The sequence below is a fragment of the Lethenteron reissneri genome, chromosome 7 (assembly GCF_015708825.2).
Source record: "Lethenteron reissneri isolate LAM-NWPU_2019-01 chromosome 7, ASM1570882v1, whole genome shotgun sequence".
Lineage (NCBI taxonomy): Eukaryota > Metazoa > Chordata > Hyperoartia > Petromyzontiformes > Petromyzontidae > Lethenteron > Lethenteron reissneri.
This window is the reverse complement of record NC_083785.1, coordinates 6,297,119-6,309,480: the sequence shown is the minus strand read 5'-3', so window position 1 is coordinate 6,309,480 and position 12,362 is coordinate 6,297,119. Positions and strand designations below refer to the sequence as shown.

Below are 12,362 nucleotides of genomic sequence, written 5' to 3'. Positions count from 1 at the left end.
AAGCAGCAGCCGCGGCAAATCCATCGCAACGTGCACAGTCGCCTCGGGTCCACTCAGCACTGACCTTGTTCATGGTGTCAGCCCGGCCGCTTCGTCTGCCCGCGGTGGTGCCGGCGCTGTGTCGCTCTCACAGTCCTGGTGGTGGTGGTGGGGGGCGGGGAAGGGGTGATGGGGGGGGGGTTCCAGGGAGGACCACAGGCGACCACGGATTGTGTTCGCGCTGCCTCCACGATTCGTCTGCCCCTTTGGGGTCCTCCCTCGTTCTCTCTCCACAAACCTCCCGTGTCATTCACCTCACCGCCGACACCCCCGCCGGCAAGCTCCCCTTCACGCCAGACCTCCACCTCCTCCTACTCCTCCCCACCACCACCTCTTACTCCCTCCCCGTTCTTCTCTCCCTCAGTTACCACTGTTGCTGCTAAAGTTCACAAACACGTACAACTTATCTTGCCTATTGCTGCTGCTGCGTTGGCAGTGGTGCACACGCACAGAGAACAACAACACTCAAACACGTTCGCGTGGCTGTAAAAGGACAAATATATAATAGGCGACGTTTCGGGCAATGGGCCTTATTCATATCACATGAACTGTAGAGGTCGGAGAAGGTGGATGGAGTGAATGAGAGTGAGAGACGGCACGACGCACAGAGCAGCAGAGGGGGAGTCGCGTTCTGCTCAAGTCACAAAAGGCAAATGTGCAGCTGTGAAATTGCCCGCTCACGCCTCTGCTGCTGCCCAATAACAATAACCACCCCCCAGAGACGACTCGGAAGAGATGGGAGTACGGGTCCCACATTTGATCCCACCACACAGGCGCGCCATGCTTGCCGGATCGCCTGTCCGTAGTGTGCCCGTGTACACTTCATGCCGCGCCGGGAGATCGTATTGAACCTGAGGACGGACTCTGGATTGCAACCCCTGGACTGACGGCCTCGTTTGTGATCTATTTTAACAAATAATTACAAAGTTACAATAATTACCGCTCGGTGGAGGAGCTGGTGCTGCAGGTATTGTTGATTTACGCGCTGCACTAGGAACCCAGAAACCCGAGTTCGATTCCTAACCACGACTCCAACATCAGTGGCAAATGACATCCGGAACCGATCCCCGGGCCCTTCTCCGTCACCTCCACGAACCCGGATTGACCAGCGTGGCGAAGTATGTTCAGACAACCCCCGTGACCAACGAGGCACGGTGAGGCCTTCATCGAGCAGTGGATTGACAAAGGGATGCGATGTAAATAGTATGCATTGCAAGTGCTCCCCCACTAATAGGTTGAGCATAGCAGCAGGCTTCGTGGCTTTCAGTCAACTATACTGCATTAATTACCCACGTGTTGAGTGTCAGGGCCTCATGCTGTATACGTCTCTGTAGCGCTATGTTCACGTGCTATGAAGGGCCATTGCCCGAAACGTCGCCAATGACGTATTTTATTTTAAGGCCAACGCAGCAGCAGCAGCATCAATTACATCGATTTGGTTCTGTGTTCGTCAATGTGTCGGTATGAGTAAAGGCGCTCTACAAATATAAAATAAGATATGGATCTCGATTGAAATATCTATATAAGGCCACGGCTCGCTTTGAAAGTTCAGGTACGTCTATAGTTCTCGATGTAAGGCTATGGAAGTAACCGGGTCACTTTGTAAGTCTGTGGATCTCGCGGTGGAAGTACTGTATGCAGGTCCCTATAGAAGTGTGTAAGTCTACGGGTCTTCATGCAAGTCCGTGGGAATGTTGGATGCACAGTGTTTCTCTCAGGCCGTGGCTCCCTACGTCAACGTGTTAAGTTCTCTACCCACATCTCACGCTCCCTCCGTCCCATCCGATCTCAACTCCCCCTCTCTCTCTCACGGCTCCGCACTCCGCCCCGCTCGGCATCTTGAACCTCGACCGCGCAAGGCTGATCGAGGTGGCTTCTCCCCCGCGCCTTGCTCAGCAGTGGTGTTTTTCTAGGTGGCACCATCACCAGACGCAGTTCAACTCCAGCCCCAGGACTTTAGAGCCGTTGTGTCGTTTTTTGAGGCCCTCAGGTTCCAGAAAGTTGGGCCAGTGACAGGTAATAATAAACGCGTCCTACAGTCAATGAATGATGTTTAGTTTAATACCAAGCCAAGGTAAACTACTCGGGGTTAGGGGTGTAATGATTCACCAGCTCGTGACAATGGATGTTCGTGACTCACGATTGAGAGTAAGTTTATTAATGTTTTTACATTGCGGCGAGTATAGCGGCCTCTAGTGGCGTGTCACGTGGACCCGTGACACCTACAGTCACAGTGCAACGTCAGTCATTGAGGTTGTTTGACCATACTTCACCACAGTGGTCAGTGCGGGTTTAGTGAATGGGGGCTGCCAGTTGAGGTATCACTCGGTGGGGGTGGTGGGGGGAGGGAGGCGCTGTCATTTTTCGAGTAGCCCCAAAGTAGTCGACCCCAATAAAAGTAACAAAATAAACAAGCAGGACGACGATTTAGCACGTAGGTTTTCGCAACCAATATCAACAAACCTTATTTATTGGCTGCGGCGGGTTTAACGACGCATTTATATTTACGCAATCTAACCCAAAAAAAACCCTGTGTTATGAAAGCAAGATGACGATTTCTCTCCTTCACACATCTGTCAACCACGCGGCCTTCTGTACGGGCATCATTTCAGCGGCATTGATTCAACACAAGCAAACTTTGCACAGGTGTCGATATAAAGTCGTCTCATCAGTAGAGCCACGCTTGCTCGAACCAAATGCTGACGAATTGTCAGATGGTGCAAGGCAAGGACCCCTCTCTTTGTTAGCACGGTTGGCTACGTACTGTGCGAAAGAGGTTTGCCATACACACACTTAAGATGTGGGTCCTATCAGTTGATTAACATTTTTCAAGGAGTAATCGACTCGAAGCTTCATATAACGTCCCAGCTTTAAAGCGATCCGAATCGACGCATCCTTAAACCCCCAAACCTCGGGGTCACTTTTTCGCTGAATGTAGCCACATGTGCTCGCCGTCTCGTCTCGTGTTTTCGCGCCTGTGCGTGCGTGCGATGTCTTCGACTTTTTCGGCCTCCTTCAATTATTGACGCCGCGTGCTTCGGAGGGGCCAGACGTCGCTGTCGGCCCTTGCTCTTTGCGGTCATCGCCGCAGTTAATGAGTAATCTCCCGGGTACGTCCGCTCCGTCACTACGGTTAGCGCCGGCATTTATGGCGCATTCACTTTACGAGCCGCTTATCTCGATCGCTGTGTCAGGCGCCTTCGGTGCAGACTTTGAGACATCGGAAGGTTTTTTTTGTTGAGGACTTTTTGGCGTTTTTTCTTAAGATGTCCTTCCATTTCCTTGCCGAAGAAGCTGCCGGCACGTGGAGCGAAACGTCGGACGCCGCACAGCTCTCCCCGCAAGCGCGCCGGGGGAGAGCAATTCGGCAGCACAGCCGTGAAAATCTCACACGGGGTGCGGCGGCGTGACGAGGACTTTACGATGTCCTCCGGCATTTCTCAGCGTTTGCCTCAACATCGTTTTCCCCTTCCTCTCAAAATCCCCGTGGCATGCCAGCGCTGTCCCATCCGCATCGCTCTCTCGCTCTCTGCTGCCGTCTCTGATCTGCCCGGGCTTATTTGGGGTTTTGTTTTTGATGGGCCGTGGCGGCGGCCGGGCACAGTGTGATGGGAACGCGTGAAACCGCAAGGCGTGTATCTTGCCACGCCGCTGTTTCCTGTCCGTGTGTGTGACGTGAACCCCGAATCTCTCTGGGTCGCGGCCTCCTCATGTCCGTCTTCATTTGTGATTGCCTCCGCCCTGAGTACAAAAACCGTCGTACGAGATGACACGCTCCGAGGGCCAGATTTCCATGTCGAAAAAGAAAGTGCCCACAAGATACAGCCTCCCCTCCCCCACCTCCCACCGCCGCCACCGCCTTGGCGACTTGCAAGATGATTGTGGTAGATTTGCCACACGTCGTTGGCAATGAGAGACAGGGGAAAATTTTTTGGTCCGGTAAATAAATAAGTAAGTCGCGCAACGCAACATTCAGCACATCCCGTGTGGGTAAACAACTCACATTTTGTAATGCGCCCGCAGGGAAACGAATCATCTCGGGCCCTTTGTGCGGAGCGGGCGGTCAGCAACCCACGGCCCACGACCTCGTTCCATACGGTCCGCGCCGACATTGAGGGCCTACCGCTTCGAGTTTATCCATCACTGCAAGTAGCATCTTGGCGTCACTGATCGGCTACTTAGAGGGAGCGGACAATTCCTGATTTGGCTCGAACACTGTGATGTGTGTTACTGTTTGTTGGTGCCTCCAACGTTATTTTCAAGTCGTATCTGCACCGCGGTAAGAAAAGGGATCCCCCTCCCCTCAACTCCTGTCGTGAACGGATAGACCACCGGCGTGGATCCATGCCCTGAAACTCCTCTAACACGAGCACAGGGCACGGTTTGTCGTGTCGGGCGCGGTGCTGGCGGGCGCTGAGTTAGCATTCTCGGTAGCAAAGCCACGCCGTGGTTTGCTATCGGTTGCCCCCACAGGGTCGGCGCGATTAAAATCGCTCCTGGTGAGCGTTTAAAAGTCATTGTTACTTCCTGCCCTTTCAGCCTAAGAATGTCCCATCGTGTACTGTATTTGTGTGTGCGCGTGTGTGGATAATCGGTGCCAGAAGCCCGGGTGGTACCACAGCCGCCTAAGGATACCACTGCGTTGATGTAATGGGGCACACGTGTAGTAGTTGCCAGTGATATGCACAGCGAGGCATTAGCAGAGCGTTGCCAACGTACACACGCGGAGGCACGACCCTGTTGCTAATCCACTGCTGGATGAGCGCCTCCCCAAGCCGCGCGGGGAGGGGTCGTGGTGGTTCGTCGCGGAACGGTGCCGGCGAAGAACACATCGCTGAGAGGGGGGGCGGGGGGCATATGCAGTATCGTACAACAGCAATGGATGTTGCAGCGCCGCCGTCTGCTTTCTCGCCACAGCCTCGCGTCCTTGAGACGGTGGCCACCCGTCCAAGCAAATTTGCGGGACCCTCCTCAAGAAGAGCAACGAGACTCTGCGAGGCTTTCCGTCGTATTTTTCGAGGTTCCCCACGGCCCATAACACCTCCTACGCATGGAGGTCGCCCATCCGGCATTCACCAGTCGATGACCTCGACAGGGTCAAGAGTTCACGTGGAGGAGGCCTCCTGTCGTGGGTCCACGCGGTGACATTCTGAGTTATTGGGACGCCGTTCTCTCGCACGGTATTTCTGGACACCGTCGACGTTCCACCTCTCTAAGCCATTAAACGCGTCTTTTAAAACGTTGTACAAACGAAGGTTTGAGGTTAGAGCCAATGCATCAGCACTCTGTCCATCTGTAACGAGGGGGGGGGGGGTCATGATGCAGATGATTCAATGTGAAGAACGCTTCGGTGTAAAGTTGTGCTGCTATTCCGGACTCCCTGTAAGAGAGGACCAGTCGCATTGATAAAAGGGTCATTTCTCAAATCTTGCAGATATGAACGTGAACGAAAAGTTTGCACTTTACTCTGGCAGCTCCCCCGATCCCCTTCCTCGCCGGCTAATGAAATACTTTCGAGGACAAACGCGTGCTGGAAAGCGTCACGGGATCCCATGCGTAGGCATGGTTTTTCCACAACTTGTTTGTACGGCTTTGAAGCGCAGAGCGCCCCATTCGTCTGTCTGAAAAACGTTTCCAGTGGAATTTATAGACCGGGGCCCTGGCTGAGCATTCCCCTCTGAGAGCCGCCCTCTCATACGGAACCACGTGATGAATATCCCCCCACCCCTCCATATGTGCGACGTGAAATGTAAACAAACCCCAAGTGCGCAGTCAACGCTGCAAAGAATCATTCATCAGCGCCACGTCAAGGGGCGTGTTTATTCCACACACACACACAATTCACCCGGAATGCGCTCGGTCATCTCGTCGCCACGACGATAGAACGAGAAATCGACGCTTGAATCAAAACGCTTGATTCTGAATCGTGACTTAAATGCACTCGATTGCATCGGTGGTGGTAGAAGTGTTTCACCGCTCTGGCAATTTGCACACCGCTCTTGGGACCCGTCTTCAAAGCACGCGTTGGTTCGTTAACCCTTTCCAGCGGCCCTGCGCCCCCTCTCCTCCCATATTGAGAGTCGAGTTGAGACGCTCCACGTGTTGTCAGAGCGAACGCGCAGCGATTGCATAATCTCAGCAGCTGTTCTCGGAAATCAGTTAACGGGACGCCAAATAGCCGTTCAGAACAACGCAAACCACTCAGGGCTTTCCACAAACGCGCCACGTCTCTAACACGTGCGCTCTGCCCTAACGGTGGCAGGCATTTCGCGCCTGGCGCCACCTCTCCGCACCCTCCTGCGGGCGCTATTCCAAAGTGACAGGTTCGCCAACGGCAGCCCCGGGCAAAGAGGCCCGCTTAGCTGGGGAAACGCCACCGCGGCTCTGCGTGTCCTCTCCCGCGAGGAGGTGCGAAATTTAATGAGCGGCGATGCCCGCGTGAGCAAAGCGCGGCGGCGATGGCTCGCGGCCACGGTGGTGCGAACGGAGCAGCCACCACGCTCGCTTGCGATCAGCGTTCGAAGTTTCCTGCGGCCGTTGGAGAGTAACGGCGTTAGAGGTTCAGCTGTAAGAGGTTTCGCCATTCAGTTGCTTTGTCTGAGAATTTCAGATACACTCCCCCCCCCGCCTACCCACATTGAAAACGGAAGGGAATATATCACTTGAGATATTGTAGACAATCGACCACAGAGCTTTGAGATCAGCCACGCCCGTCTGTCCGGGTATACAATCCAGAGGTCGCGGGTGCGAGCGAGCAGTCGCTGTGGCTGCATCTTTACCTTCAGTGTAAAGAATTCCCTTGCAATCAGTTGTTTTACACGAAATCGTGCAGTCTCAATGTCATTCGGCATTGCTCGTAAATCACGACACTGGCTCGTAGCTTATAACATTTGCAAACGGGTTTTCTGCGCAATGAGAAACCCCACGCCCTGCGCGAGAGGGCATTACTCAATCCCCGTACAGATGGATACAGATGGCGATGAGTCCACTTGCTGTGCTGCCTTCTCCTGGCGGGCCAGGGCATGGCACCTCCGCGAAGCCCACGGAAAGCGAGTGTCACAACATCCGTGCGATCCACGTGGCCTCACCAACAAACCAATTGTGAATGATGATGACGATAATGACGATGACAACAATGACAATGATGACAATGATGACGATGATGACGACGATGACGATGATGACGACAATGATGATGACGACAATGATGACAACGATGACGACATTGACGACAATGATGACAACAATGACGACAATTATGACAACGATGATGACGATGATGACGACAATGACAATGACGACAATGATGACGATGATGACGACAATGATGATGACGACAATGACGACGATGACGACGATGACGACAATGATGATGATGACGACAATGATGACGATGATGAATATTTCAGCGGGCGTCCGCGTGCCACTGCGACTGCTGCGATGCGGCAGCCTTCGGCAAAAGCCGCCTCGGCAGAGGCGCGATGGTCACCGATCGGCTGGCGCGTCCGTGCACACGAGAGGCGCGTCCGTGCACACGAGAGGCGCGTCCGTGCACACGAGAGGCGCGTCCGTGCACACGAGAGGCGCGTCCGTGCACACGGGGCGCTGAATGCTTCACCCGGCTGGAACATTGCCGAGAGGCGCGTTCGGTTTTACGATCGATCGTGCCCCCAGCCACCCTTAGATTGTATGAACACGCTGCGTATTGTCCCAGGGTGAGCGTGCGCCGTGATTGCAACTTCACTCGTATTTCGTGTCGTAAAATGGGCCCTTAAAGATCGTACCGCGGTACACACTGAGCCCTCAATAGATATATCATTACCTGACGGTGGCGTGGGATACATTGCCGTGTAACGCTGTATCTGTCCAACGACGCCTTTCATGGCTCAATGATCTTTTGGCAACAGCAGCAACAGCCTCAACTCTTCTCAGATTGGGGGGTGGGGGGGGCAAGCAGCAGAGCTGTTGTGTGTTGTGTGGGGGGGGGGGGGGGCGACCTTCGCAGGGATTCACGGCTCAGAAGAGCGAACTTGGTGGAGCACGGTGACATTTGTCGATGCAGGGCCCACCCCAGCACCCCCTAGTGCCGACCCTGCTCGCCTGCCTCCTCCTCCGTCCCTGTTTCTCCGTTTCTCGGTCGCTGCCATGCCCCCCGTGAACGTCCACTCTTGTTGCCACTGCTTCTCGCTGCTGTGCTGTCTTGGGGGGCCTGGCGTGATCATCCCGCAGCGGAGGAGCCTTTTCCCAATTGTCTCCGCGGTTGCCGTATCCAGGGGCCCAATTCCTCACCGGGCACTTGACAAGTCGCTGGTAGACCGGGAAGTGCCACGTGACCAGTAGCCGTAGCCACAGTGCACGAGACGTCATCTCATTATTGTTGAAGGTAATCATAGTTATGCTGGTGTCCTTCCCCCGCGCATCCTATTGGCACGGTTGGCTACGTACGGTGCGAACGAAGTTCAACACGCGTGCACACATACACTTATAACATTACTAAATAAACTCAGCTCTTCCTCAATCCAATCAAGGATGAAGGCCTCGCCAATGCCACACTTGGTGGTGGTCAGCGTTGGTAAAGGAAAGACGTGAAGCCCAAGACCCGGTCTGATATCACCGATGCTAATTGAGGCTGATAATTTAACTCAGGTGACCGGGTTCATGGCGCAGTGTGCTTGCCGCCGTGTCCCCACCTCTCCCCTGCCATCGGTATCGTTCTGCAGCCAAATAAAGTCGCTCTGTTGAGGACAATAAATGAGTAAACGAGAGACGGCCTTGATCTCGGGGGCACCTCGTCCGCTTTATACTGGCGTCAGCGTCACACTCTGGCAAAGGCACCCAAAACATTGCAGTCATTTGGGGGCCTAACGTGAACAATTTAGACTTTTGACATTTTTTGATTCGTCACCCCTGAACACCCCCAGGTGATTTGGCGACAGGGAGCACAACAACAACAACAACAAACACACAATGGGGTTTTACTCGCCGTGTCTCTGTGCGGAGTTGGTATGATGTTGGTATGTTGTATGTTGTTGGTACGCTGGTATGATGTTGGTATGTTCTCCCCCTGTTCCGCGTGGGTCTCCAACCAATGCTGGCATTTACCCGCACACATTACCCGACGGCGATTTGCACCGAGCCATCGCCCCCTCCTGCGATGCCACCGCTGACCGTGCGGAAGGTGTCGCGCCTTCCTCCGCGAGGATCGCCTTGGGCCATGAGAACGGCGCCCAGCGACGCCGCACGATGAGCTTGCCCCACCACTCGGATACTGCGGGAGTGGATACATCAGCCGCGGCGGGTTGAACATCCTCGGAATCTCTATTTGACGCGGGAGGAATCCGATGTGCTACAAAGCTCTTCTGCCACAGGTAACGAGCCTGCGTGTCGCGGGATCCACGCCGGGGCTGTAAGAGGTGGCGCTCGCTCGATGCGCTTGGGAGCGGTTCCCCGACCCCCTGCCCATGGTTGGGGGGGGGGGGTCCCAAGCTTTGCCTAGTCGCAAACCGAAGCCGCAGTCGGCGCTGCCTTCGTGGCTACGGTGGCACGCAACGGGTCCCCTCGCCACGGAGGGCGGTGAGCCGATTGTTTGGCTCAGCCGCGCGCATGGGCTCCGAGGTCTCCGTGAACTCGCCGGCCAAGCGAACGTTGTTCCACGCTCTGCAACGTGGCTGTAAACGGAAGCGAGACGCACCGCTCAACATCTTGTCCACGCTGGCGCAGACGATGGCTCGCAAGAGGCGGGAGTAGCGGCACACTTGACCCCACCACGCTTGACCTGCGGTCGACTCGTATGTATGTAGAACTTCTTTCGTACCGTACGTAGCCAACCGTGCTAAGTTGAGGGAATGGAATAAACTTGTCTCCCTCAAGGTGCCCAAAACACCACCTGTTATATATATCACTATGTAACACAATTTTTGGTCCTGGGTAGTAAGTGTTATTTCGTAATTGCTTATGCCTAAAAAGTATAGAAAATGGCTATTATTCCCCATAAACTTTGCTTTTGTGACCAGGACAGTGATATTTTGAAAGTTACCAATTTTCAATGAGAAAATAGGCGACTTTGTGTCTTTTCGTTCATAAAGTCAGAAAAAAAACAACATGAATAAAAATTCACATGTATTTATACTAAAGTAATACAAACATGACTACAAAAGATTTAGAAGTGAGTCGTTTTTCGTGATTCACGATTATACTGTAAATCACTTTCACGAATCAGCCCCCAAATGTAGTCTCCCATCATGTTCTTGTTATCCTGTCCTTGGTAGCGGCGTTCAAAGTCCAGTACATCCTGCCTTGCTCCTCCGAGTATGCTCCCATGTTCTCCTTGAATTTATCAAGATGAGCATCAAGGATATGGACTTTGAGGGACATCCTCACTCTCTCCTTACTAGTGAGCTTATTGGGGAATTAATTGCACTCCAGGATCTTCTTTATCTGTGGTCCGACGGACACACCGGCTTTGACCTTTGCCTCAGACAGCTTAGGGAAGAAGTCTTATGGCCAGTCCCGCCTGTGGTAGTGCGCCTTGGTGTCCCTGGTGTCTCATAGGCAATAATAGCAGGGAAACTTGGTAAAATCGCCTTGGAGACCCATCAGGAATGCCATCTTTTTGATATATCCGATGACCTCGCAGCCGTACTCATCATACTTCAAGGCGTCCCGCAAGGTCTTGATGCTGTTGTAATCCTCTTTGAGGTGCACCGAGTGAGCCAGTTACTCCAAGTTTACTCAGCACTGAATCTATCTGGAATGTTCTGGAAAATAGGTAAATTTCTAAATATCACTGTCCTGGTCACAAAAGCAAAGTTTGTGGGAATAATCGCCATTTTCTGTACTTTTGAGGCATAAGCAATTAGGAAATAACACTTACTACCCAGGAACAAAAATAAATAAAAATGTGTTACACAGTGATTTATCACTACAACTTTTATTTTCGGGCAACGTTCCTGATGATTGTGAATTTAGCGATCTGAGGACTTGCTCCGTTATAAATGCCGTGTAGGTCTACACTTGCCCCAATCGCCCTTATGTAGGCTACACGGGGAAGGGGATCTTTGTCTTTGTACGTGTGGCGAGTTGTGGAGAGGGTGGTTCATGCACTGCACTATGATCTTGGCCACCTGAGATCGATTCCCGGCCACGGCTAACATCAGTGGCGAGCGACCATCAGAATCGTTCCTCCTTAGGTCTACTCGGCCTAACCTCAGTACCCCGGTGCACACGAGTACCTGGTGCGGTGTGTATTAACGTCGCCACTGGGGAGACAAAGGCGGTCGGGCGTGGTGCTGACCACCCAACCCTCGTGCATGTACCGTGCCAGCCGGCAGTCAGAGGTGATACTCGCTAACGGCAACAGCACTTGCCCCAAACAAACCACGATCGCTACGGTGCCCGCGTGCCTGGCGCGATGGTTGGGCATCCGTCATGCCGCCTGGGCACAAAAGGTCACCGCGGGTGGACGCACCAGCCATGCCGCCAACTCCCCCGTGGCCCTACACCAGCAGCGAGGGTTGTCTCCCCCCCCCCCCACCACACCTCTCCTCCTCCTTGCGACTGTGCGAGTGACACCCGCGGTTAATGACGATGCCCTCACCAGCGAGGAGACGTTCTGTCGTTTGGAGACACAGTATTCCCAATTTGAGACGACACCGACACCTCCTCTCGAAGTCCGTTCCCCAACGCTTATTAAAAAAACAATAACAGCAGAAGGTAAAGGTGCAGGCCTGCAACTGCTTGGTCACCTACCACTACCACCACCACTGCTGGTCGAAGGGCCTCCACATGCAGCTGTCCAGAGCCCCACAGGAGGCTGTGTTGACACCCACTCTTCGAATAATTAACTGTGGTGGAACCCATTTTCACGACTCGGTGGACAAAGGCAGCAGGGAGGATTTCAAAAACCTTGCTCCATTGTTACAACTTGCCGCGCCTGGAGATGGAGTCGAACCTGCTGGGTCGCAGGTGCGAATTTGTTCGAACCGTCACGGAGCAGCAGCGTCCTTTCCTCGAAAAGTAGTGGCACAAATATTCTAATTTTTTACTTGTTAGTTAACGTTTTGCTTTAGGTCAACACCTGAAGCGCCAACTTTGTACAATGTGGCGCTTCTCCCCGGTGGCTGACTCTCGCTCGCCGCTAGATGTGACTGTGGCGAGCGTCGGGACAGAAACCGCAGGGATCGATCCCCGAGGTCCTGTGGCCATGTTGCATTTCACACGTGCGGCCCACATTGTCACTCAACTTCTGATCGAGGGCCCTCTAAACTCAGCGGGCTAAACCATTGCACCACGGCAGCATCCCTAATACAAGCAAAAACAATAAT

The 12,362-nt window shown here is 53.6% G+C and overlaps 1 protein-coding gene across 2 annotated transcripts in view; it reads right to left on the bottom strand.

Annotated features, from left to right (window-relative positions):
- The window catches only part of DPP4 (dipeptidyl peptidase 4), a 50,257-nt gene that overhangs the window by 36,892 nt on the left and 1,003 nt on the right, over positions 1 to 12,362 (bottom strand). For both annotated transcript variants that reach the window (XM_061574535.1, XM_061574542.1), the window contains exon 2: positions 65 to 135. In XM_061574535.1, coding sequence (XP_061430519.1) covers positions 65 to 73 — 9 coding nt within the window. In that variant the 5' untranslated portion in view covers positions 74 to 135. The remainder of the gene's footprint in view (positions 1 to 64; positions 136 to 12,362) is intronic.